Source organism: Copadichromis virginalis, linkage group LG23 (assembly GCF_057382275.1).
Source record: "Copadichromis virginalis isolate Kocher_CV1m ecotype Utaka linkage group LG23, C_Virginalis_male_GT1.1, whole genome shotgun sequence".
Classification (NCBI taxonomy): domain Eukaryota; kingdom Metazoa; phylum Chordata; class Actinopteri; order Cichliformes; family Cichlidae; genus Copadichromis; species Copadichromis virginalis.
Window position 1 is genome coordinate 14,797,164 of NC_140639.1, and position 27,181 is coordinate 14,824,344.

Below are 27,181 nucleotides of genomic sequence, written 5' to 3' on the forward strand. Positions count from 1 at the left end.
TATGCACACCTAAAAACACTGTATCGTCCTTAAACACCTGACATTGTAGTGTTTTATGACTGGCCTAAGACAGGTAAAACCAAAATCTTTGCAATGGGAAGACCACCACCTCACATAGTGTAATAATTACTGGCTGTTGGACTCTGGTAATAAAAATTCAATGATAAATTCATTTTGCAGTGTCGTTTCCAACACTGCTAAATGGGTGCAAACTGGGTGTGGCCATAGTTAAGTTAAACTAAACCAAAAACTAAAATTAGGTGGGAAAAAGCATTTTGGTTAACATTTATATTTACATTTTTAAATTTAGACAAATTCCTCAACACAACCAGTGCAAGGAGGCTTTGTTCAGTGAGGTGGGATGTCTACATGACTGAGTCAAATGCTGTGCTTGAAATATATTATGGGTTCTGAATTTTAAAAGTGAAACCAATGACAGCTCGCCATTTTCAAACAGTAAACACTTACCGAAACAAGCAAAAGTGAAACCAAATCAATATCAAAACTAAAACTCAAAAGAAAACTAAAAAAAAAATATCACAACAGTCAATAACCACTGATGCTTCGAGGTAAGTAAAATTTAAAAAACAGCCATAAAACTTTGGCTCTGCTGTTGTTCAAATACATTTTCTCAACTGCAACTCCTCCAAATTTGGTAAAAGAGAAATCAAGCACAACATCCACTGTAGTTATACAGAAGGCGGCCTTTCAGTGAATTTGCCCACTACACCTCTATACTCCCATATAAATGCTAACTGACGTAGACTTTTGAGCAATCAAATCGATGTGAAGGACCTGATTTAAATCTCCTCACTGTGACCTTAAGAAGCTGCCCACTGTTTACTTACAGCCCTTTGTGCCAATAGCTTATTATTAAATGTCAATGATATTTAAGCTCTTTATTTGTTTTTCATTTGCTTTTTCCGGCAAATTAGAAAACTTATCTCCAAAAGTCTGATAACAGAAGAATGAAATTCATGTTCTTGCTGCTTCAAACATTTGAATCTGATGTCAGAGCAGGACAGAGACAAAGGCAGATCCTGACTTTGTTTCACACACTTATATGCAAACAGCACATCATATATGTGTGTATCATACATATATAAAGCTTAGAGAATTGCATTGGTTAGTCACTGTTAGTTAGCTATAAAAAATGAATCTGCACTTTATTTTTGTGTTTAGCTTAGGACAAAGTGATGATAGATTTCTTATAATGTTTAAACCAAGAAAACAAGCTTTACATGCTACATGCTCATTTACCACTGGTCCCTTGACCATATTGATAATGTATTTCCTTGTTATTTTACAGTCAGCCATAATGCTTTAATTTAGACATTGCTGGTGTAACTTTGCTTAACACACTATCCCGGGTTTGTTTGTGGTAGCAGTAGTTACATCCATGCACATGTTTTTTAAAGCAAACACTGCTAACCATCAGGTCACTTGAATTTTCTTCTGTTCACAGGCAAATGTCTGGTAAATTATGTTTCTTCGGTTATACTTACCATGTTTGTCCATTTATTCAGGTCCTGTATTTAAGGCAAGTATATGGGAAGGGCCGCCTCAGTACTTCCTGTTTATATAGGGTCATGAGGTCACTGCGCGCATCACTGGGTGCAACCAAATGAAGGGTTTTTCATTTTGTTTAGTATTGTTTATTTTCTTTAAAGTAGCCTTTTGAGTTGTATTGTATGTAGTGTTTTACTTTTCAAACCATTTAGCTGAGTAAATGCGTTTGTCAGTTTCATGCATAATCTTATTCCTGTTCTTTGTTTAGAATTGTATTGTTTGGTCTGACCTATTTCTTTCAATGGTAGAGACTAACGAGGTTCAGGTGTGGGTAAAGTCCTGTATAAAGCAAGTGGGATTTTTGCGTACCAGGTTGATTGTTTTGTGGTAGATGCCAGAAATAAAGTATACTTAGTCTGCTGATGCTGTTTACGTTATGCTACCTCACACAGTGATGCAGACTGAGACCAACTGTTTTTTTAAACAACCTGAACGTATTATCTTTAAAGGTAACTTTGATAACTTGGTTATAAAAACTTGTATGAATGTGTTCAAATATGCGCTTTGTGCCAGCGTGCTTTGACAACAGCACATAGACTCCCTCCCTGGAAGAAACAGCCCAATGACACAGGCTGTGGTTTCTGTTCTGAAACATCTGGCTGTCAGAAATGGACAGCCAGCTGTTTCATTTCATTTCCAAGAAAAAAAGCCAATCTATCATTTCTGTTTGAACACATAAACTGAAAATTGTAACATATCATCAAACGTCAAGCACATACCTATAAACAAGCTTCTACATGACTCTGCCGGAGACAGAGGTCGGTACTCGGAGCCCATGTCTCACTCTGTGTTGAGAAACAACTCCTTCCACTCTCCTCTGACTGTTTTCAGATACCAGCAAGTTGCTCTACTTCCTGTTGGCATTCCTCTTTTTTCCCTCGCTGAAGACGGATGAACATTTAGAGACGAATTGACATGTCAGAACAGAAATTTAGCACAGCATAGCTCCACTTTCTGCTGCTGCACTCGGTCAGCTGATAAGCTGTGTTTTTGTTTGAACGGAAGTTGTGAAAGTGAGCAGCCAATTACAGCCGTGAGCTGCAGCACGTCACGACAGGAAGCCACATGAAAGAAAAAAAGGGGAGAGAGAAAGCGGAAGAGAGAGAGAGAGCTGGAGAGGGGGGCTCTCCGCTGGATTTCATTGTGTTGCTTTCAAGAAGGTCTAAAAAACAGATGCTGCTGGCGATAAAGTGATGACTCACACAGCACAAAGGTGCTTGTCTGTTTGCTTGTTTAGAGTAAAATGATTTACAGTGAGCATTGTTTCATGGTGAGGGAGGAGCATGAAGTGGATGAGACTTTTTCCAAAAAACACCAGAGTTGCAACAAACCGTCGTGTACAGTCCCTGCTGGGAAATGATTAACAGGTTCTGGAATTTCCCCACACGTCTTTCTGCATTGTGTCGGAACACATTCATCGATGGAAAGTTCCTCACCAGCAGTTTGTGACATTTACTTGTCCCTTTACTGCTGCATTTTGATAGATCTCCTGCAGTTTCCTTTTTGAAAGTGAGGCCAGGCCATGAAACACACACAAAATGTTACAGCTGTCACAGACACAAGGGAATAAAGATTTTCAGTTTATCTGTCAGTGTCTCTGGGTAGAAGCAAGTAAATGCAAGGTTATAACATTTCAAGTTAAGAAGCACATCAAATGAATGAGAAGCAAAAACTCATTATAAAATGAGCTAGTTGTCAGTGTGTTAGTAAAGGTTTTATAACTGCTTATTTCATAATGTATGAATGAAAGGTCAGCAGGACAAGTACCAGACAAAGCACGACGTGATACAGAACATCCAAATATTCACTGCAAGATGCAGACACGATCCAACTCTTCCCAACTTGAATCAAGAAGAAATAATAAAACTTAAATCGTTTATAGCTCACCTTTTCTTATTTCTACTTTCCCAGTCTAAACCTGGTAGAAAACAAGTAGTCTGGGGTGTTGTCAGATGACGTTAATGCATTCTTGGCTCCTAAATGTCTGGAATATGTTTGGCAAAAAGACGATTTTTCTTACCAGCGTTTATATAGTTTAAATCGTGCAGCCGTGTTTTAAAACACCAGATCACACAGTTTATTTCTTTATACAGAAATCTGAAGAGTCTCATACCTGTTATAACGAAGCACTCAGCTTCAGAAATAGTAATAAAAATATATATATGGAAAAAAATAAAACACATTGGAGAAGTTGTGAGGATGAGCTAGGTCTACACTCTGCCTAATTAAATGGCACGTCTCCTACTATTCATGAAGAGCACTTATTAAAACAAGCATTCACATCCAATCCACTAGATAAATGACTTTACACCAAGTGCCATGAAGCCCATTAAATTGCTTCTTTAGAGATGGATCTGGTCCAAACACACAATCAAAGGATTTGACTGGGATTATCTCAGATTAGAAACACTCAGGGACAAATGAGGAGATGACAGGATATCATACATTGAAAGGATAAATTAGCAGTCACATACCAGACCAAATTTGCGATGGGTGTTAGGGAATAAAGAGCGTGGAGGGGGAGACTGAGTGCTAAAAAGCAAAGCAGCTCTTTAGTTTTTAGTAAGCCCAATGATACATGGCCAACGTAAACCACAGTAAAAGCTTTTCCCTCTCCCTCTAAAACCCCCTGCCATGTAAATAAAGACCACATCAGGGGAAGAATCAAACACCAAAGTCTAAGAAATGAACGCTAAGTAACTTTTGAGAAATTAATATGTTCATTTGTTATGTTTCTCACGCAGCTCTCTTACCTAACATACACTTTGAAGTGGATTTGAAGCCCAAGTGCCCAAAGTGGAACATACTTTTAAAAATGCAGCCTTGGTTTCATGAAGTAATGTTGGCGTCCAAATATTTCACAAAAATGATCATTAGAGACATTTTTACTGTGTGACTTCGTTTCAGCTCCACTTCAGTCTAAAGTCAAACTTTAACTTTGTGAAAAACGTGAACAGTTGTCAGTACTTGACTGTATTTCAGAGGGAAAACTATTGATTATTGTGGAGCGCTGAGCCTTCGGCAATTCCTTTAATAACTGCGGTGCTACAGAATTTGCAATGCACCAAACTGTATTTTAACCAAATATATGAGAATTGTGAGCTTAATTTTCAAATCCAGAGTTAAAAAGCGCTGATTTTTGCAAGGTGGATATTTTAGTTCTGCTCTAATTTGAATATTTTAAAGTGAAGTAAAGCAGGCCTAGTGCTGATAAAACACTTTTCAGGAGGATAAATAATGTAGGCACTGGTTAATGTTAGCATGTACTGCTTTGCATATTTTAACACCGATGAGGACCTCAGTTCTGTCGCATTAAACCGAGGCTTTCGCTTTCTTCCAGACAGCAATAAAAAGGTATTCTGGAGGGTTTGCGCATTAAAGAACTGTGACCTATGAACTCCACATAATCTTCTCTGCCTTATGCTCAGTTGTCAGGCTCGTTTCCCCATTGTGCTAGGATTGGGTGCCACGGACAGTGGGAAGTAATACCCTACCTGCTCTGCTTGTTAAAAGTTGAAAAGCTCGATTCATCTACTCTTTGATCTGTTTTATCGTCTTTAATGATGAATAACGTGACTTACAGGTTGTCTTTGTGTAAGATTTTGTTTGAATTTCTCCACCGGAGACAAAAAGTTCACTCTCGGTTAAACTTTAGCTCTGGATCTGCAAATTGAACCTTTCAAGAATTTTGACAAGAAACTGATCGGTGCAGTTGATACACATTTATGCTATTATGTTACACTACAGCTCAACTGAAATCTTAATTCTCCACATTTTTATTTTTTTTTAATGAAGGACAGTATTTCATCTAATGCGCGTAAGTTCCAACTTCCATTGACCAACATTTTGTAAAACCTGTACATGCTATACAAAATATTGTAACGATGGTTAAGTGTTATTGTACATGTTGGTTATCTTTGCACACTGTTGTTGTTCCTTTAAGATTCATGTTTGGTTGTGCTGCAGGAAGTAGGGAGGGTGGTGTGGAGGAAGGGGAGGGGGGACCTGGGTTCTGTGTTGTGTGGGTGCCAGGCTGAAGAGAGGTGTAGCACGAGGGCGCTCTCCCCTGAGTTAGCAACCCGCTTGCTTATGTGCCGAATAAACGGACAAACTGAGACCCAACCGTCTGGTTCTTGTGAACGTTACATTGGTGTCAGAAGTGAAGAAAGAAAAAAGAACCCCAGAACGCCCGACACCCTGTTGCTGGCGACGCTTGCCGTTACGAGACGAGGATGTTGCCGGGCAGGATTAAGAAGGAGACGGAGGAGAGGGAGGTTCGTCCGCGCTCGCCCGCCCATGGAGTGAGGGAAACGGCGCTGCGGCTGTCTGCCGAGGCTGGATTTTCTCCAGGTTTGACTAGGCTCGGGAACTGTTCGCACAGCGGCCGCGATTCCGGCGGGAAGGAGTCGACCTCGCTTGGCGCGCCGTCACGTGATGTAAACAAACATGGCGGCGCCCAGCAAGCTGCAGCGCATATAAAAACGCCTAAGTTCAGCGGCAAGACGCCATGGGAAGTGTTTATCGCACAGTTCGAGCTGTTAGCTGTTGCAGCTGGCTGGTCTGAGGAACATAAAGCTCTCCAGTTGGCTTTGTGCCTGTGTGAGGATGCAGCTGCATGCCTGCTGCTGCTAACCGAGGAGCAGAGGGGAGATTATAATGCTCTGGTCGGAGCACTTCAGAGGCGCTTCGGGCAGTATAACCAACCAGTGCTGCTGAGGTCGGAGTTCCACAACAGACGCAGATTGCCAGGTGAGCCCCTCCGCATTTTGGCCCATGAAGTCGAGTGCCTTTGCCGGAGGGCGTATGACAGCATGCCACCATCAGTGCAGGCGGAGTTAGCTCGGGACCAGTTCCTGCAGGCCCTGAGCCCTAAAGAGCTCCGTATGCAAACTCAGCTTGCTCGGCTGGCCACACTCAGTGCAGCCCTGGAGCTAGCGTTGGAGAGGGAGATGCTTGCGGGATCCTCTGGGGGCGCTGATGACGCACACGTGGTGAGGGCTGTGTCAGCACCTGTGGAACAGACGGAGACGCCAGCGGGCCTGTGCAGTTTGGTGCAGGCGGCTTCGCTGCAGTCGCCTTCCCCTCGGGCTGGCCCACACCGCCGACCGCAGAGCTGCTGGGGATGTGGACAAGTCGGACACCTCATCAGGCAGTGCCCCAAGCTTGCAGCGGTTCAGGGAAACGCCCATGGGCCCGTGTAGGCGGGAGTACACGGGCCTGGGAGAACGACATCCCCACTCCACTGCCACCCCCACCTGGTGCGGCCATCGCTGTGGGCTGGACCCAGGTTGGCGGCTTTTGCCATGTTCCAGTGACGATTGCGGGGGTGTCCTGTACGGCCCTGCTGGACACGGGGTCCAATGCAACGCTGGTCCGACCCGATGTTGTCCCACCCGGAGCTGCTGTGCAACCGACTAATGTGCAACTTAAGACTGTGACCGGTGATCTGGCCCCAATGAGAGGGAGGGGAGTGTTCCAGTTCAAGGTGGGGGACCTCGGTGTGTCTTATGCTGCCTGGGTGGCTGACGTGCAGGACGCCTGCATCCTTGGGCTGGATTTTTTACGAGCCATTGGTGGTGTACTGGACTTAGGCAAAGGCTTCCTCGCACTCCCTGATGGGAAGAAGGTGCCGCTTATTCCCCCCCCGGTCTGCACAGCATCTGCCGCGGCGTCCACCTCCACCGCAGAGACCCCTGCAGACCCGCCAGCAGAACAGCGAGCGGAGGAGGAGGAGAGGCTCTCAGCAGTGAGGAGTATCTGGTCAAAGAACTGTGAGGGGCTGACTCCACAGCAGCAAGAGAGTCTATGGCAGGTACTAAAAGAGTTTAGTGACATTTTTGCCCTGAAAGAAAGTGATGTTGGCTTGACACACTTGGTAGAGCACGTCATTGAGACCGGGGATGCCCAGCCTATTAAAGTGCGCCCCCGCCGCCTGCCCCTGGCTCATCAGGAGGCTGCAGACAGAGAGTTGTGTGAAATGATGAAGGCGGGCATCATAGAGCCATCTGATAGCCCGTGGGCCTCCGCGGTGGTGATGGTGCCTAAGAAAAAAAGGCCTAGGATGCGTTTCTGTGTGGACTACAGACCACTCAACAAAGTGACGAAGAAGGACTCTTACCCCCTTCCCAGGATTGATGAGTCTCTCGACTTAGTAGCCGGGTCCTCCTGGTTCTCCACCCTGGACCTGCGGAGTGGCTACTGGCAGGTGCCACTGTCCCCGGAATCCAGACCGAAGACAGCCTTCTGCACTAACAGGGGACTATGGCAGTTCAAAGTCCTGAGCTTTGGTCTTTGCAATGCTCCTGCGACCTTCGAGAGGCTTATGGACAGTGTGCTGGCTGGCGTCCCACGGCAACGGTGTCTGGTTTACCTGGATGATCTTCTAGTGCACGGGAGCTCCTTTGATGCTGCCCTGGATGCCCTGAGACAAGTGTTGGAGAGGGTGGCGGCTGCAGGCCTGAAGCTGCATCCCGACAAGTGCCACTTCATGAGGAGGGAGGTGGAGTTTCTGGGCCACAAGCTGGGTCGTGAGGGCATCAGCACTTTGGAGGAAAAAATTCACACCATTACCGAGTGGCCCACACCAGCAGACCAGAAACAGCTCAAAAGCTTCCTAGGACTGGCGTCTTATTACAGGAGGTTTGTGAAGGGCTTTTCCTCCATAGCCGCACCACTCTTCCACCTGCTGCAGAAGGACCGTGACTTCATCTGGACCCAGGACTGTCAGCAGGCGTTCAACACCCTCCGCAAATCGCTGACAGAGTCCCCAGTCCTCGCCCCCCCTGACCCCACCCTGCCTTTTGTCCTGGACACTGACGCAAGTAATGTGGGGCTGGGAGCTGTGTTGTCGCAGGTTGGGCCGGAAGGTGAGAAGGTGGTGGCGTACTTCAGTCGGGTCCTGAACAGGAGTGAGCGGCGCTACTGTGTCACACGACGAGAGCTGCTGGCTGTGGTGGCAGGGGTGAGACACTTTAAGTACTACCTGTGCGGCACAGCATTTGTTATCAGAACTGATCATGCTGCCCTTCAGTGGCTGATGTCTTTCAGGGAGCCAGAGGGACAGGTGGCTCGCTGGCTGGAGGAGCTCCAAGCCTTCAATTTCACTGTGGAGCACAGAGCAGGGACGCACCATTCTAACGCAGACGCCCTCTCTCGCCGCCCATGTGCTGCAGCTGGCTGCCGTTACTGTGAGAAGCGAGAGGAAATAGAGCGGGAACTCACGACAATAGACGGAGCAGCACAGCTCGCCTGCAGGGCTCTTCTGGTGGTGGATGCAGCGGAGTGGAGGGCACGGCAGGAACAAGACACAGACCTGCTGCCGGTCCTGCAGTGGCTGGAGAAGGGGGAGCAACCCCTTTGGGATGAGGTCACTGGGTTTTCCATCTGTACCAGGGGGCTATGGGCCAAGTTTGCAGCTCTCAGGCTGAAGGAGGGGGTGTTGGAGCGTGCCTGGAAGGATCCTGCCACGGGGGAGGAGAGGTGGCAGGTTGTGGTGCCAAGGTCGCTGAGGTCAGCGGTGCTGGAAGCCTGCCATGGGAGCACTGGCTCCGGCCACTTTGGGGTCTCTAAGACTCTCCGCCGCCTCCGCCAGGGCTATTACTGGGGTCAACAGCGGAGGGATGTGGAGGACTTTTGCCGCAGCTGTGATGCATGTTCCTCACACAAAGGGCCACAGGACCAGTCCCGGGCTCAGCTTCAGCAGCAACCAGCAGGGGCTCCAATGGAGCGAGTAGCTGTGGACGTCATGGGCCCATTTCCTCGCACAGACAGAGGAAACCGCTATGTTCTTGTGGCCATGGACTATTTTACCAAGTGGCCGGAAGCATACGCCATCCCAGATCAGGAGGCTGAGACTGTCGCTGATGTATTAGTGGAGGGGATGTTCAGCCGCTTTGGAACAGCAGAGACCCTCCACAGTGACCAGGGGCGTAACTTTGAGTCCAAGGTATTTGCTGCCATGTGTGACCGCCTTGGGATTAAGAAGACCCGCACCACCCCACTTCACCCCCAAAGCGATGGACTGGTGGAAAGGTTTAACAGGACGCTGGCCCAGCAGCTAGCCATCCTTACCTCAGAACACCAACGGGACTGGGACTACCATCTTCCCCTTATCCTCATGGCCTACAGGTCGGCAGTGCAAGACTCCACCCAATGTACGCCTGCCCTGCTCATGTTAGGGAGAGAGCTGAGAACTCCTGCAGAGTTGGCTTTTGGGAAGCCCCCGGACGCGCCAGAAGCACCACCAGGCCGGGACTACGCAAGGAAGCTGCAGGACCGGCTGGATTCTGCACATTCCTGCGCCCGGGAGCAGCTGGCGAAGGCAGGCCTGCGCCAAAAGAGGAATTATGACATCACCACTAAGGGGAGGCACTTCCGTGCTGGGGAGCTGGTGTGGGTCTACAGCCCAAAGAGAAAGAAGGGACGGTGTCCTAAACTGGATAGCAGCTGGGTGGGGCCTTGCAGCGTCCTAGAGCGAGTGGGGGAGGTTGTTTACAGGGTGCAGTTGCCTCCTAGGGGGAGGATAGTAGCGCTGCACAGAGACCGGATGGCCCCCTACAGAGGGCAGTCCCTCCCCTCCTTTCCAGAGGGACGTGTACAGAGTGTCCATGACCCTGCTCAGAGGGGCCCCCGACCGGGGCTGCGTTCCCCTCCCTCGGACTCTTCACCCCAAAGCCCCGACGCTCCGCACCCACCTCAGGGGCTCAGGAGGTCAAGGAGGGAACGTAGGCTACCACCCCGCCTCAGAGACTGTGTCGTTCCCTCGGGGACGAGGAACTTATTGCTGGGGGGGCAGTGTAACGATGGTTAAGTGTTATTGTACATGTTGGTTATCTTTGCACACTGTTGTTGTTCCTTTAAGATTCATGTTTGGTTGTGCTGCAGGAAGTAGGGAGGGTGGTGTGGAGGAAGGGGAGGGGGGACCTGGGTTCTGTGTTGTGTGGGTGCCAGGCTGAAGAGAGGTGTAGCACGAGGGCGCTCTCCCCTGAGTTAGCAACCCGCTTGCTTATGTGCCGAATAAACGGACAAACTGAGACCCAACCGTCTGGTTCTTGTGAACGTTACAATATATACTATACATAACGGTCACTAAATATACATGAAAAAATAAATATACACTAAAAAGTATTGAATAAATAGAGTAACTATGACTGTGTTTGCAAAATAAAACCATTTCAAAATTGGTGACAAATTAAATGAAAAACATTGAATTTTTGGATTCCAGTGATCCAATGAGAGAGAGGCCTCACAGCAAATCAATGTGTAATTGTTCTTCATGATCACCTTTATCTTATGACAGTTCTGAAGGCACTGATAAACTTCTGAAGCAAATGTCCCCAACTCCAGCCACCTTAGCAAGCCTTCCCAACATTGGAGCACAATAAAAAAAGTATAACAACTATTATTACTAATGTTACTATTTTAAAGGAGTTTGCACTGAAACTCTGGTTTCACTCTCCTAGCTATACCCTACATCACAATAAAATGCCTACAGCCCTACAGTACACAGCATGACTGCTGCTTTTTCGGAGTAGTACAAGAAACTTTCATAACAAAATGGCACTCCACATTCAACATGACAATAAAATAACATGTGAAATAAAGAAAATGTTATCTTGATGAAGATTTATGAAAATCAAACAGCTAGAAAATGACGCCTACGTCAAAGTAAAAACTGCAGTTCCTCCAATGGCCACATGACAAAGCATCTGACAGTGATCCAAAACGCACGGTATGTGTGTAGAAGCTCTCAGCTCTTATTTGCAGTTTATGTGTCAGAAACTATTTAATAAACTACATTTTAGAAAAGAATAATTACTGGGAATATGACACAGTCCGATTGGTTTTTGTAGGTCTGGTTTCTGTAAAATTTTGTGATATTTTATTTATTCTGTGGTGATATCTTCCTATAAATAAAGAAATACAGTGTATGGTAGCATATAAATTGTGTTTTCCAACATGCTCTCATTAATATTAAGAAGTATGCTCATCAGTGAGTGCTATAAGGACTGGGAGCTGCGAAATAAGTCTAATTAGCTGTCAGTTCAAGCTGTTGTCACGGGTGATTGGCAAAAGTTCAAAGTTGAACAAATTCTAATACTGCTGCATTGTTGTCACACACTCCATATACGATAATTAGGAAAGGTGCATACATTAAAAAAAATCAAATCAATACTCTAACACAAAGAGTGCTCATATCACAGATGGGACTAAGCAGCTGCTAACAACATCACCCCTCAAGCTGATTAACAGCCTGTGTGCTCTTGAAATTGCTGTCAAACTATTTTTAGTGCTTGCCCACACAGACATTGCATCAATAAAACTACCAATTACCAGTACCAACATTGTCAGATGAACTGTAAATTCAAGCAGAAGTGACAAATACATTCAGAATTCCTCTTTATGGCAGTCACAGTTTTGACCACGAGTGCGCAAACACGACGAGTTTGTATGAAATGAGTATAAAGTCTCGGTCTGACATTAAATAAACCTCCTGACACTGTCACCCCGTTCTCACGCTCACACACACGCAGTACCTCTAAATGCAGTACTGAATGCCTTTGATCATTCCACTTGATCACAGCTCTAAGATGTCAGCTGTGTTTGAGATAGGGAGAATTTGTCATTGGCTGCAGCCAGCCTTCTCTCCGTCATCCAATTTCACTGCCTTGATTTACAGCAGACGCCAGCAATTTAAGTGTGAATGAGGGTGTTTCGCAGACACATAACTCCACATCTAACACCTTCTCATAAACAATAAATTGCCGAAGTTATTTTGTTCTTGTCTCATCCTTCTCTATTAACGAGGCGTTATTAACAAGCGCAGCAGGGAACAAATTCTAATCTTTCGGATTGCTCACAGAGGCTTTTGCTTGCCGCTGAAAAACAAAAAAAGCATTTTATTGTCACAAAGTTCTAAAGCAAGGTCAGACGTTCAAGGTTGCCGCACGGTTTTAATATTCAGACTTGACCATGTAAAGCTTCAGGAGGTAGAGCATTTTCACTCCATTAGAGAAGGGACAAGCATAATTATGAAAATGAGATAAGGGAGAATCAAAATGACCTGATTGAAAAAAAGAGAAAAAAGTCCTCCAGTGCAGAACTTAGTTTGATTGATTCAGAGCAGATGAGCCCAGGGCTCCACTGTTGGCAGCCCAGGGTTCATGCTGTAATGATAGCTTTATAATTAAGATTAAAGACCACAGAGCACAGACAAGACACTCGAGTGGTGTTGGGGGCTTCTCTGATGATACTGGGAATAATTGGAGAGAAGTATCTACAATCCCTACCTCCCTAAAGAGCAGGCGAATGTGGGTATCACTATATGCAAACACTGGGTGTGACTGACAATCGGAATGAGCTTGAAATACCACAATCGCTGACGTCTTTCAGAAAGCGTGATAACTCACGATCTCTGTGTCGCTTCAGGATGTTAAAAAAAAGGGAGAGCTTGATTTATGTATTACTGTACTAGTTCAGTTCAAAAAAATGAAGCAAAAGGCATGTGTTAAACAGAAGATTATGTATTATTATGACTATTCGCTCTTTACACAGGGCAGATTGGAGAGCCATCTGGGCAGCAGTTACGACTGAGACAGACTGACTTCTGTTGCTAATGAGTTGGCCAGCATGAAATGAACAACCACATTTTCAACAACTTTCTCCTTTTGTGATATTTGAGGAGGTGGCGACACTTTCTGCTCAACTTTTTTAACAACATTTTTTTTCATAACGTCAGCACGGACGGGTCGGAGGCCCTTCCCCCTCCGCCCACATGGCCGTCCTTTGTTAAATAACGTCTTCAGTCGCTCGTCTGATTTTCACCATTTTTCCGCAGCTCATCAAGGTTCGTGTTCAAAGTGGCCATCATTTCTCACCTTTGCTGACACCTTCTATCTGATGAGGGTGAAGTCAAGTCGCTTAGATGACTAATAATCATATCAAAGGTGCCATGTCATGCAGCAGATTTAAATAAGAGGGTTTGAGGGAGCATTTGCATGCATCTGTATGCCTGGGCTAAGAGGCTAATGTCATAAAGTACGGCGCAGACATGATTTAATGTAATCTGTCATGTCATATGCTAATCTTCAGTCCTCTCGGTAACATGCAGCATGTTAGCACGGGGAGCTTTCAAGGAGCACTACAGTAAGTCAGAGGTGTGCTATGAGACGGCCTACAGCGTGTGTTTGCGTTCTCCTACAACTCAGACTGCCTACAGTTTGGGCTGTCATAACATTACATGACTGAAATCATAAAAAAAACACAATGACAACATTTTAACATCTATAAGAAAATAATACGAAAACACAAAATAATATTTTTTTTTAAAAAGCCGATGAAATGAATTGCAACCGAAATAATAAACAGCACAGGGAAAACCATATCTGTATAATATGATGTGTATTATACACATGCTTTGTTGGTATTTCACATCAGTGTATTGGTACATTAGTTCCGTGTTTATTTCCCAGTCGGACAGATGTTATTAGCAGGGATGCACAGATTGTGAAATTCGTTGCCGATGTTTAAAATAACAATTTGGCTGATAACCAACACCATTTTTTCCCCAGTATTTAGATTTTTTTTTAAATGTATTTAACTTTTTGTCCCCGGGAAACGAGCAAATTGTCACTGTAAAAAACAAAACAAAAAAACAAAACAATTCTGTGCCCCTGGTCCAGATCCAGATCGGGGGATGGGTCGGGGCAAAGATGCCCAGACCTCCCTGTCTGGAGACACCACCCCCAGCTATAATTTTGGGGTGGGGGTGGGGATATGGGAGGCATTCCCAAAACAGCTGAGAGAGATCATCTTTCCAGCATCTCCTGGGTCTGTTCGACAGTTTCCTTCCAGTTAGACGAGTCCAAAACACCTCACCTAGGAAGCATCCTGGCCAAATGCTGATCTACATCTATCACCTCCTTCTAATGTGGAGGAGTATCAGCTCTACTCTGAGCTTCTTCTGAATCATCAAGCTCCTCATCTGATTTGTAAGACCGACCCCAGACACCCTTTCGATGAAGCTCATCTATGCAGCTTGTACATTATCTTCAGTCTTATCCTTTTGGTCATGAGCCGCAGCTCGTGGTTCGTTGCTTTAGTGCTAAACCCTATCTTTACCACAAGAGAACGGTACATTAGAGTGGTACAACGGGCTGGTCTAGAAGTTCTTCTTCACACATCTGTCAATCATTTAGCCAGCACAAAATTAGTGGGACAAATCATATAAATATTACACATTCACATCGCCAGTGTCATCAACAGGACCAACACTAATCCATACCAATGTATGGATTGGTATGGATTACTGTTACTGTTAAGCTTTAACAGTAACAGCTTAAGTTACTGTTAAAGCCTCAGATTGACTAAAAAACCTACAATAAAGTCACTTCTGCTATGTTTTATCCAGATATTTACATATTCTAGTCTCCATACAGGCAAATTATTTGATTTGATTTAGTCTCTGTGCTTTTGTATCTACTTTCTGAGCATTTGCGTCCAACCCTGACCTCCTCCAACACTGAAAGTGTTCATTCTAATGAATCCAAGTTGATCCCTAAGCTGGTGACAGGGCAGCCAAAGGTCAAACCAAAGCAACAGATAAGACCCATAGTTAAAACAAAATCATCGTCAACTAACTAAACAAAAGAAAAACTGCAACTAAACCTCCTAGCAACTCAAAGAAAAGAGAAGAGGGGAAAATGGCAGCGCTCCTTTCAAGCTTTCTCTGGCAAGGTTAACACGAAAAGATGAAAACAAAGGATGAATTAGCATAAGAGAAGCAAACAAAATAATACGGTAAAGTGGAACCTAAACTAGACAATAGCATAACACAGTTGCACAGCCTCACAAAAGCACTCTGACAGATACAAAAATAACCAAAGCTCGTCTATCCAGTTTGCTGTTCTTTGCTGCTCTAGATTTTTGCATGTGGAGGTGGATGCTAGTGACTCAGGTGTATGATCCAGCCTTCTTCAGGATGATCCCAAGGGAATGAGTTCAACAAAACTAAAAACAGCATATCTGTATTTAGTATCACCGTTATCGTTTGCCTTTAAAGACAGGTAATTGTCTGTTATGATGGTTAGAGGTTGGGATCTGTGTCGTGGACAATGCCTTCTTTTATAACCAAGGCACACTTTATGCAACGACAGCTGAAGAGACAACACATCGTACACGTCCTTCGTGGTTTTGGTTGTTTACATTAAAAGGGCTTTGTGGGAAATTTGATTTTCTTCAAACCATAGTGTTTATAATTTTATGCCCATTTCTATCTTGGATAAAATACACACACACACACACACACACACACACACACACACACACACACACACACACACACACACACACAGACATCTAAAGTGATGAATTACAATCTCATAAAACACTGGTGCATTTGGCCGCTCATCAGTTACACGATGTGACCTTTTCTTGATGAGGGTAATGCTCTCTTTTCATAAAAAGTGCAATTTTCACACATAGTTTTATCACTGGCTCACAGTGCACATGGTGAAGAGGGGAAAAAAGGAGCTAAATTTGGTCACAAGTGGCACAACTGCAAAAATACCAGAGATTGAAAAATAAATTCTTTGGAGGAAAATGTCAGGTACGAAGCTGTGAGAGCGACTCTGGAGGTCTGACAAGACACAATTACAGACCAGCCCCCTGCTGAGAACTGGGATGTGGTATTTTCATGTTGGTAGTCTCTCAAGTAAGCACCATAGCAGCACGGCACACCCCACTTTGATCTGTGTGGAAGGGGTGGCTGCTGCCTCCCACTTTTGTTGCTAATATAGTGTGAGAATGAACGTGGACAAAGTCAGCAAAGGGTCAGCCTCTTCCAAACACAGAGCCAATGAATGACTATATAAAAGATATATAAGAGCATGAAGCCATAACCTATTACCTGCCCATCTGTAATGCATTTTATACTATAAATATAAAAAGCAACATACATTGTATCTCCTTAAAGTGTACCATATATTCTTCTGCATACATATGCAGCTTACTTTGATATATCCAGTATATATTCTCATCTAATAATATTTCCAATTATTCATGCCCTGAAGACAGCCTGATAAATTGCCTGTGGTAATTAAAATGATTAAGTGAGAAGTGCAAAATGGTAATTTATCCTTGCATGACAGAGTTAAGTAAACCTGGTTATAAAACCAGCCTAATTAGCTGTCGTAAAACAGAGCTGAACGGTAAACCAGCGAGCAGGTAGTTACAAAGAATTAAGGATTTTATTTCTCACTCTCCAGATGGCCTCCTTGCATATTTTTCACTTTTATTAACTAAAGATCTTTATGTGTTACATTTATTTGACCTAATGCTCAACTGTGCAGCAAAGAAAAATTATTTTTTATATTATAATATTCAAAGATTTTATTTTTTTCCCTATTTTGAATTAGAAAATTCAGTCACCAATTATTTTAAAAATTCTAATGAATTGTACTGAATTTTTTTTTTAAATCAAGTATCCAGAATTACTTGGGTTTTTTAGTGAATAATAATAATAATTATTATTATTCATGTTACCAATAATTTATTGGTCACATGATCCTAGTATATTTGAAATCCCTTTCTAATGCTAAGGTCATACTAGGGAACAGTTGCTGGAGACTGTGGCACCGTCGAAATTACTTTGACCATGTGGAATGTGATCTTCTTACTTTTGAAATGGTTTTATTAAAAGATGTGAACCAGGACTACGACCAGCTACAGTTAGTTGTTGTCTTCAAAGCAACTTTAAAGCAACTTTGTCTCAAAACATCAATAAAAGAGCAATAACACAGAGTCAGTTTAACTCATAATAATCTGCAAAAAATTGACATCATTCAAAATTTCCTTTGACTGACTTTAACGTGTTGGCAATCTGTGGGCTTTTATAAATTAAACAGAAATTATTTGCAAACCACTGCCAATCTGTCAGAGTGATAGCAGTGATAGTCAGTCCAAGTTGGACCTCGATTCTTTAAAGATTGTTTGTCTCCCGTGACCAGACCTGTGCAATTGTCTTGCAATCAAAAGCGGTCACGGTAACTACTTGCAATTGGTCACCAAATACAAAAAACGTCATTGCAATTACCAGAGAACAACCGATTGCACAATCGTAAAGAGTGCTTTGTCCTGTTTCTATTCTAGTGTGACAGAGCCATAAAAAAGAGACGCCAGTTACCATCTTCCAAATGTACAACGTCTCCAATTAGTCATGCTACTGTTTTTAACTGATAATAACCTAACCTTCATCCTCTGTTTTCCACAAGCTAAAGATTTATATTGACCATAGTACATCATTACACCCAACAAACTTTGTTAGTATTTAGTTTTTTGTCTTATTTTATGTCTCGAGTTTTAGCAGTGCTTTTCACTTGTCCAAATGCAACAAGGTTCAAGAGTTTTCTGACTGTTTTTGGAAGTGTTACAAATATGTCAAGGCATTCATGAAAACTTTACTTCCTATAGTAAGATAATTTAAAAAGACTAAACTAACAGTAACACTATTAAAAGCTAAACATAACCTTTTCAAACAATAAAAACCACATGAAAAAGGGCCAACAAACTCAAAAATGATTAAAAAAAACAAAAACAAATTATAATAATCTGCTACTTCTACAATAAAAGAACAATGCTGTGCCAAAGTAGACTCAACTTCTAAAAAATATTTCTTGTTGCTTTAGCCAGTCTTTATCCACATTTTTTTTTTTTACCATGGCAGAGCTTTATGATAGATGATGGAGCCTGAACAGATGATTGAGTCTATTTAGGCTCTGTCTGCTAAACTATTTCTTCAATTGCATTTTAGTCTCTTAATTTGACCTTATTTATCTTTTAAAATTGATGTGAATTTTTGCTTTTTAAATTTGAACATGAATCAGTGGCTGTATGTTAGAAGTTCACTGTTTGTACTCAATTTGGAAGTTTTATATGAGCAAAGGATAAAGACTCATAAGCACATGCATATAAATGTGTTTGGCAAGGTAATGTTCTTTTAGGCATAAATGTTTATGGCCTATGCTTTCATCCACGGCAGGTGTTGTAGTGAGCTTTTAAAGGCAAATCAATCTAAATCGTTAATTAGATGACTGTTTAAAACTTGCAGTCATTCTTAATGCTACTCTTAATACATCAACTGCCAAATTTACTTGTGGTGTGTGAGGAAAAAAAATTTAATAAATTCAGCAGGCTGTAAGTATTTCTCTTCTCATTTATGTCCTTTGATATCTTCTGTCTCAATTTGGCAGGCCTGTTCTCAGTTAAGGTTAGTCTCTCTTCTCCCATCCTGTCTTTGATATGAAGTTACACTGGATCTCCGACAAACAACATGTCGCAACCAATGCACAGCCCACAGAGACACGCACAATAACCTTTCCCAACATCGCCTATCTCAGCACAAGTCTGTCACATGCTCAATGGCATTGCATGTGACACTACACTCGGGGGCAGATTTCTCCCAAATATGATTTGAGATGATTGAAAGCTTTTTGATTTAGAAGTGTATTCTCTTAAGCTAAGTGCTCTCAGAGACCATCAAGGAAATTTAATTGCCTCACTTAGAGAAAAAAGCAGGTTTTCTGACCCAAATGATATCAGATCTTAACATCTCAATAGAAACACATGGAATTGGATGGTCAACTGGGCGCCTAATGTCATTGGGAAATGCAATTTTCTGATGGCATTTCCTAAGTCTGTCTCACCGAAAGCACAAGATTGATCAAAATCTTAATGAGCCATTTTCAGAAGTGGACTTTGGCTTTGGCTTTATGGTAGATTATGGAGCCAAACAATCATAAATGTTGACCTTATAAAAGGAAAGTTTCTATATTTGAAAAGCAGGCAGCCTGACATGACTACCCAGTAACAGGGCCAAGAAGAAAGGCAAAGCTTCACAAGGAACGCTGGTAAGATAGTAACTGTGTATAGAACCCACAACCTGTATATTAAAAAAAACACAGACAAACACATCAATGCACAGCAGGGGAGTATTTTGTTGTGATTGTGATGCAGATCTGTGCTGATTTGCCCTGTTCTTTTCTCTAATATTATGTTGTATAATATCTATCTAAACAGAGCATCTAAAATTCCCACAGCGATCTCAGCTGCCCAGCAGCCTTTTGCTGGATAGCCTCGATCTGTTAAAGCCAAGTGCAATTGGATCATCCCAACCTCTTCAAACAAGGTGGAGATAATGTCTGAGTTGAGAGGGTAACACATTTCAAAGTGAGAAGGAGAGCCATGAAAGATTTTTGCATAAACAAGGACGAGATTTGTTTTACTAAGCTAAAATCAAAGAAAGTTCATAACTAGGCATTCAACGTGTACAGTGCCATACTCAACTAGACTTTGAAGACAAAAATAGTTAATAATAATAAATATTTCCCACAGAACTGAAAGAAAGAGATACACTGTCCAGGACAAAGCCTGCACTTGTACGCTAGTGTGTGCGCCTGTGAAACAGATGGCTGTAGTCATGGTGACATGCATGAGCCATTTCAATGCCTTGAGCTAAGCATTTTCATTGTTGCCATCTTGGCGTTTAGAAACCAGTGACAAGCAAGGTTTGGATCTGACTCTAAAAATGAATGCTTATTAGTTAACAGCTTATGATTGACAAGTCACCAGCCAATGACAATATCCTGGATAATTTTCCCAACTCTTGGAATAAGCCCATAAAATCATCAGGGAAGTTTTTAGTAAGGTCACAAAGCGATGGAGCAGAAGACTGCTTTACTATCCGGTCGTTAAGTGGTAACGTGACGAATCCAGGCCTAAAGTAGTCTGCGTTTAATATGGCTTTTGTGTTGTTAACATGTTTAATGTTTTGTATTTTCTTCTATTTAATCTAAAAAAGCTCCTAAAACAGTTAGTGATCACTGTTGACCTCCCTCGGCTTTTATTACCACTAATCATTTATTTAAGCTCAGTTTTTAAAACCTTAGGATGTAACTACAGCCCAGCCCATGCAGCAGTATTTGAATGACTAACCTCGTATTGTGGATGGATTATCTCAGTTGTTCTCCTGGCTGAAGTTTGGTCCTTTTACAGCATCCTGCCATGTGATTACATTTGTTCCTGACCACCGAGAACACTCACGTTAACTTTTATCGAGTGCATGTTTGTGTCTGTGTGTGCCTGTATGTCTGTGTCTATATGTCAGGTTGGGTATCAGACGCCACCTCTCTGGGGACACCTCAGGCCCTCCAAGGTTTGGAGGCCTATCTCCGCCCACCACCACTTCCCCTGCCAGTGGCGGACTCCCTCAGGTGTCGGTGCGTTGGTGGTTCTTTGTGTCTGGGGGTGGGCGTCCAGGTACACACCGGCTCACTCCTTGGCGGCCGCTTATCGGGGCCTGGAGCCTAGGGCTCGCTTGGGCCCCTTCGGAGGTTGGGTGCCCCCGGCCTCTCGGCCTGGGGCTCGGTCACTCAGGCACAGCTGGGGGCCGGCGGAGCTCATGGGCGCGTCACTGCAACTCCCCCTGGCTTCTGCTCCGCGGCTGCTGAGTGAGCCCTCATCTGGGACTCTCCTCAGCTCTTACTGGAACAGTGGCGCGGCTGCCCCTCTGTTGGTCTTCCATGGTCTCTTGTGTTCTGGGGGCCTCTGGAAGTCTGGAGTTTTGATCTCCTCCATACCCGCTTCACACCCTGGAGGACGGGGCTGTGGCCCCCCCACACACTCCCTAGCAGATCATTACATGGAGAAACCTTTGGAATGCAAGCGCGTGGATCCACACAGGTATCCACACAGGTATGCACACGGGTGTTCACTGCTCGTAGACCCAAATTACACCTTTCTTGGCTGCTACTTCGAAGCACATCTGTCCTGCGTGCTGCACAACAACATTGAATATTTAGTATTTACTGCTGTTTACACTTAGCTAGATTAATGCGATGGTGTTGTGTTTAGTATGTTGCTTTGTTTTTTTTTTCTGCTTGTTTTCTATTCTTCTCTCAACAGGTGATCCAGGAGATTTTTATTTTTTTTCTCCCCCCCTTTCTCACTGTCCCTCTCCCCTTCTGTTTTTCCTTTCCTTCCTCTTTCTTTCTCCCTTTCCTATCCCTCACTCATGTCTGTCCCGTCTGTAACATCTGAAAATAAAATATAATAAATAATAAAAACAAAGATCGACCAAATGGACCAATACGGCAATGCCACGATGATCCATTTGGCAAAGTAAATCCATTGGGTATCCTTGTTGGTCTTCAGACAACAATTCTGATGGCTAAAGAACCAAATGGGACAGGCAAAAAAAAAAAAAAAAAAAAAAAAACTTTTATCGAGTGCAAAAAAAGTTAGCTTGTTTATATTATGCTAACATAGCTGTGTCGCTAGCGGTCACGTAGTACATCATTATATACCAGCTAGCCAAACTTCAGTAACCCTACAAACGTCACTGCTGTTTAGTTTTCTGTCTTCATTTATGCTGGAAGTGATAACAGAGCTGTACGTTTTAATTTGTTTCAAAAACCCCGCAGTCAGGACATGCTATATTGTATTTAGATAGAAGCTAGTGAGCTAACTTCCTGCTAACTTCTAATCCGTTAAATGTCATAAATTCCGTTTTCATGGATGCCTGGATGTTAAACTCAATTGTTACACCTGGTAGAGCAGAACGCTGATCATTTTATTAAAGATGAAAGACATTAGACAGTTTGTCAACTCTCAGTAATGCCATAGTGATCGTTTGATATATGGACCTGCAGCGGAGTGACGTCAGACTTAACGACCGGATAGACTTCCACACAACCAGAGGTCTTTCTGCAGCTGTAGGAGTCATCACCCATGTCTATCTTTAAATATTGTCCAAGGCATGAAAGGAAGTTCCATCATACTTCATTTTATGTTACATGTTGGACAACAATGTTTCTGTTCTTCAGCCTTGGTGAAGTAAAGCTCTGGTCTCCACCTCCTTCACGTTCTGGTTGGAGTATCGCCCACTGCAGTCCCAAATGTCCTCTCTGAGGACTGCCACTACAGTGACCAAACCAGAGTGCTAGTAAGGAAACACAGGACAGGAAAGACAGGAGCTCGCTTGCTAACAGCAACTGAGCTTTCAAAATAAGAGGGAGGGGATTGTCCAGTAGTAAACCACTCATATTGTTTTGTCAAACTGAGTAAAACGTTAAAATAAATATCCACAACATGCTTCTGTAGCACTACCAAGTACATGTACACATGCATACGCCATTTATCTTCATCTATTGTATTTTCTCTTACACAGTCACCCTACTGCAATTACAGGGAAACTTGAAGGTGCTCGGTTCATATCATGTCTTCATTCTTATAATGTTGGTAGTTGAGAACCCCTCTTAGTCTATAACAGTTAAACACCCACCTATAAAATGTGGGTGGTCAGTGTTCATCCTGGCAGGCACACACTTTATGTGAGGGACCATTATTGCTAATTGTGCAGCCACTAGTAAAGGCTGGCAGTGAGCTGAGGAAGAACTAGGCTTTTAGCTCCATATTATGAGCATTTGTAGGAGCGCTTTTCCACTCAGCTTTCTGGCACCGAGTGAAAATTGTTTTACAGACAGAGCAGAGTGAGACTGACCAATGAAAACAGCACTTTGAAGCATTTCTGTGCATAACTGATGTGGTCAAAGGTAACATGCAGCCATACAGCAGCTCTAGACTCCTGCGTGCTGGCATGTTCAGCAAACTGTATAATCAAAGACAAAACTGTTACTACAACGAAACATCAACACTTTAAACTTTCTTCAACCATTTTCAGAAGTTGCTAAATAAAGCGACTGCACATTTTAAGAGTTCTGCACGTCTTTTTTTTGTTGTTGTTTTGGATCTTTTTTTAGCCATTCATTCAGGCTCCTTGTCACTGCTGTTCTAAAGCTCCATTTGGATAAGATTTTATGGGGTGATTTTAATATTGCCTGCCCTGGACAGTGATTGTAATCCCGTATGGGGTGTGAATGCAGGTAATTTTTCACTCCCTCCCCAGCAATAATTACAAGCGAAATTGCCTACTGTTTTTCAGTGTGTTCCTCCTGTAATTTGAAAACGGTGTGGAGCTACGTCTTTGTGTGTTAAAGTGAGGCGTTCCTGTAGGAAGAGCTTTTTCCATCTCCTCATTTTATCACCTCAGTGTGATGTTTTTTTGGCCTTTGTGTGAAAATGGAAGATATAATTTTCACACAATTTTTTGCCAATCTAATGTAAACGTTCAAACTAGAACATACAGACCTGTTTGGTAGGCAAGATGACCACAGAAAGATATCAGGAACTACAGCCTACGAGCCCATTAATGGGTAGATGTACCGGTAACAGCAATTAAGGAAGATACAGCTTTATATTTGTCATAAAGCTGCCGTCAAAGTGCGCTGAATGAGCCAAATTGTTTTTGTCGCTTTGCAGCTTCACTGTTTGCCACTGGAAAGCAGTTTTTATAAGCCCAAACTGAGGAGGCCACATCTAAGGCAGAATAACTCCACAGACAAATTGAAACAGTTATACGTGATTCAAAATCTCATATGGACTGTGGATGTTTCCTTGGAAATATATTTGAATAATTTTTGAATTTCTTGAGAATCATTTTGTGCAACACAACATTTTTTTGATCTCTGCATTATGTTGTTTACAGACATCTGTGCAGATGAAGATAAGGGGGAAAGTGCAATCTAGTCAAGCTCATCTCAGACTGTCCTTGAGGCTTTGAAACAAGATCCATTTAGATTGTATGGCAGAGTAAGGAATATGACCTATAATATCTACACCGGCTTTGTAGATAATAATCAAGTGAAGAGGTCTTAGGAAAATAGATTGAACCCCAATTCTAATTAGGATCCAATTATAGGGTGGGAAACAAAATCTAATTAATTTTAGAATGGCCTGTAGTTCCCATTGTTTTGTGATTTGATCTGGTTTGGAGGAGAAAGGCAGGGGTTTTTCTCAGATTGTTTTTATTTTATTCGGAAAAACCTGATTAGGGTTAACTGCTGAAAATACTATTTTAAATGCATACTTTATTTTTTCCACATTACTTAAATGCATCGTTTTTCTCATTCACTTGAGAAGATAGAAAATTCTGTCCAAAGAGAGAGAGAGAGAGAAACTGAGAAAGACTTGGATACTTAAGATGTACAAAAAGTAATGGTGAGACCAATATGAAGAACTACAGATGAAAAGAATTATAGAAACTCAGCAAAAGAAGTAAAGAAATAGCAGAGTCAATAGAGAGTGTTTTTCATGGGCATAACCCATATAGTCAAGCTTATTTTTAAAATGCAGGCTTAATATAATGCAATAACATAATAAGTATTATAGATATGATATATAATATATATGAACATGTTATTTATTCTTGGAATTTTTAATTTAAAAAAAATAAAATAATTTTTTTACATCAAAAGTATTTACATCAAATGTTGGAAAAAGTTACATTTATGCATCCCTGTATTTATTTATTCAAAGAAGCAACTTTTAAAAGTGTTCTATTTCCACAGTTTCTTATTTTATAACACCGCTAAAAGAAAAGTAAAATGAATAATGACAACAAAATACGTGGAACAGATATATGTCTACATAAACTATTCCACATACTTTGACGGTAAAAATAAGACAGATTTGATAATGTGCAAAGACTTAAAAATTAAATGTTAAATGCTTCAGATTTACATTAAACTGAATTTTTGTCCGTATCGAATCTTATAACGCTATATTCAATGCTAGTCCCAGTGGATTTTTGTCCACGTTCACATGACATCATCACACAGTTGCTGCAGATTTGTTGGTTGTATATCTGTATATATATATGAAGTGGTCTATCAAGGTGCTCTATTGGATTGAGATCTGGTGACTGTGGAAGCTATTTCAGTACAATGTTTACACGTTCAACAAACCAGTTTGAGATTATCTGACTTTTATGGCATGGTACATGTGTGCTTACATTCTTGTATTTGCATAAAAGTGTTTAGAAACTATGATTTTGGAATATCTTCTCTAGATAAAATATAATGGATTTATAAACAATCTCAGTCACTTGGTTGCTTTACGGTAAATAAGATTTGATTGTCAGCAAAACTGACCTTCCCATAAATATTTCCTAATAACCACAAAGGTATCAGGACAATCTCACCTTACAGTACTATACCATACAGCTGACAAAAGTTATCAGCTCTTAAAAAGAGCTAAATCAGTTTCCACATGGATAATATCATATCAAGGTGTAACAAATAGGACAGAGTTAACACCAGCGTGTTCCTTTAGAGTCATCCTGGGACTGTACGACCTACTATGGTGTTTGTTTGCCATGTAGTAATGAACTTGCGCGATTCACTAAAACCGAGCCGCTGCCATCACACTGTGACGGCAGAGCTCACAGCTGCCTGGGAAATAAGATAAACTATTAGCAGATGAAACTGAGCTATCAGTTCCATCTCACATGAATCAGGAACTTGTTTGCCTCTGCACAACCTTCAGGAAATACGCAGGGCCTCGGCTGGTACCACGAAATGACGGCCAGACACCGCGCGCAATTAAGCCCAATGTGGCACGGGCAGCCATTATGCATGAAATCAAATTACCTTCATTAACCTGCCAAGTTGGCTGAAGGCGTCACTACCCACCAGTTCTTTCTCCGCCCTCGCGGAAGAAGATGAATGACAAACCGAAAGAGGTGTAGCATGCTGATATCCCTGTGGAGTTCTAATACAACATCCCCTCCCAAAATTTTCTAATGCATTCATACTCATGGAAACCATTTCTGCTGCCTCTACCACGTGTGTTTTAATGTTGCAAAATGAAATGCATGGCTTGAAAACAATATCACACGGTATGAGATAATTAGTTCTCCTGGCTTGACAAATGGGCCAATACCTATGTGCATACATGCTTTTGAGCACTGCATATGTTGCCTTCATGAATAGGCATTGTGCCGCATCCCCGGTCGTAATACATATATTTATTGCCTTAACGCCTGAACAATGGCGGCGCAGAAAAACAACCATGCTAAATTACAGCAGACTGCAGTGAATAAAGATATCGGACCACAGATAGGGATTTTGGCCACAGCGGTTTTCTGCCTCTGCTTTTACAAAGTATCCTGCCTTTCTACCACTGACCTCATTTTCCACCATGGAGGATGTCAAACAGTGTTGAATTTACACTCTTAAAAGGGAAAAAATCTCCCCCACAAATGGTTATTTCTCACAGGAAAACAGGAATCAAGTTAACAACAAAATGCAATCCTGTCTGGTTTCACATATAATCATTTGGCCTTATGTAAAACTGCCGGCAGAGGCACCAGGGGAACTGATATTTGTGGTGACTGGCTATCAGAGGCAGCATCAGAGGTAAGTGATTCTATTTAGATAGATAATAAATATGCGGTCATGGGGAACCTATACCCAAAACCCACATAATGACTTTCTGCTGTGGCTGGAAGAGGAGGTTGCCAATCAGTCTTTACAATATTTACATCAATTTGCTCCCCTTCATCCTTTTCAGTGCTAATTCTATTTCCTCTTCATTACGAACACCATATTTTTAATGAGAGGGGCCTTTTCCCAGTCGAAATGTCTCCTCAATTCTCCTTTTTATCAGTCACACAGAGGCTTTTAGGCTGGAGGCACACGGGTATCACATGGTGAAATCAGTC

At 42.5% G+C, this 27,181-nt stretch overlaps 1 protein-coding gene across 3 annotated transcripts in view; it reads right to left on the reverse strand.

Annotated features, from left to right (window-relative positions):
* Positions 1-27,181, reverse strand: part of LOC146680487 (uncharacterized) — a 142,818-nt gene that overhangs the window by 92,262 nt on the left and 23,375 nt on the right. For 2 of the 3 annotated variants that reach the window (XM_085447845.1, XM_085447844.1), the window contains exon 1: positions 2,289-2,556. The exons of the other annotated variant lie outside the window; for it this stretch is intronic. In XM_085447845.1, the coding sequence (XP_085303971.1) occupies positions 2,289-2,346 (58 nt within the window). In that variant the 5' untranslated portion in view covers positions 2,347-2,556. Of the gene's footprint in view, positions 1-2,288; positions 2,557-27,181 lie in introns of those variants that run through there. 3 annotated transcript variants of the gene reach the window in all.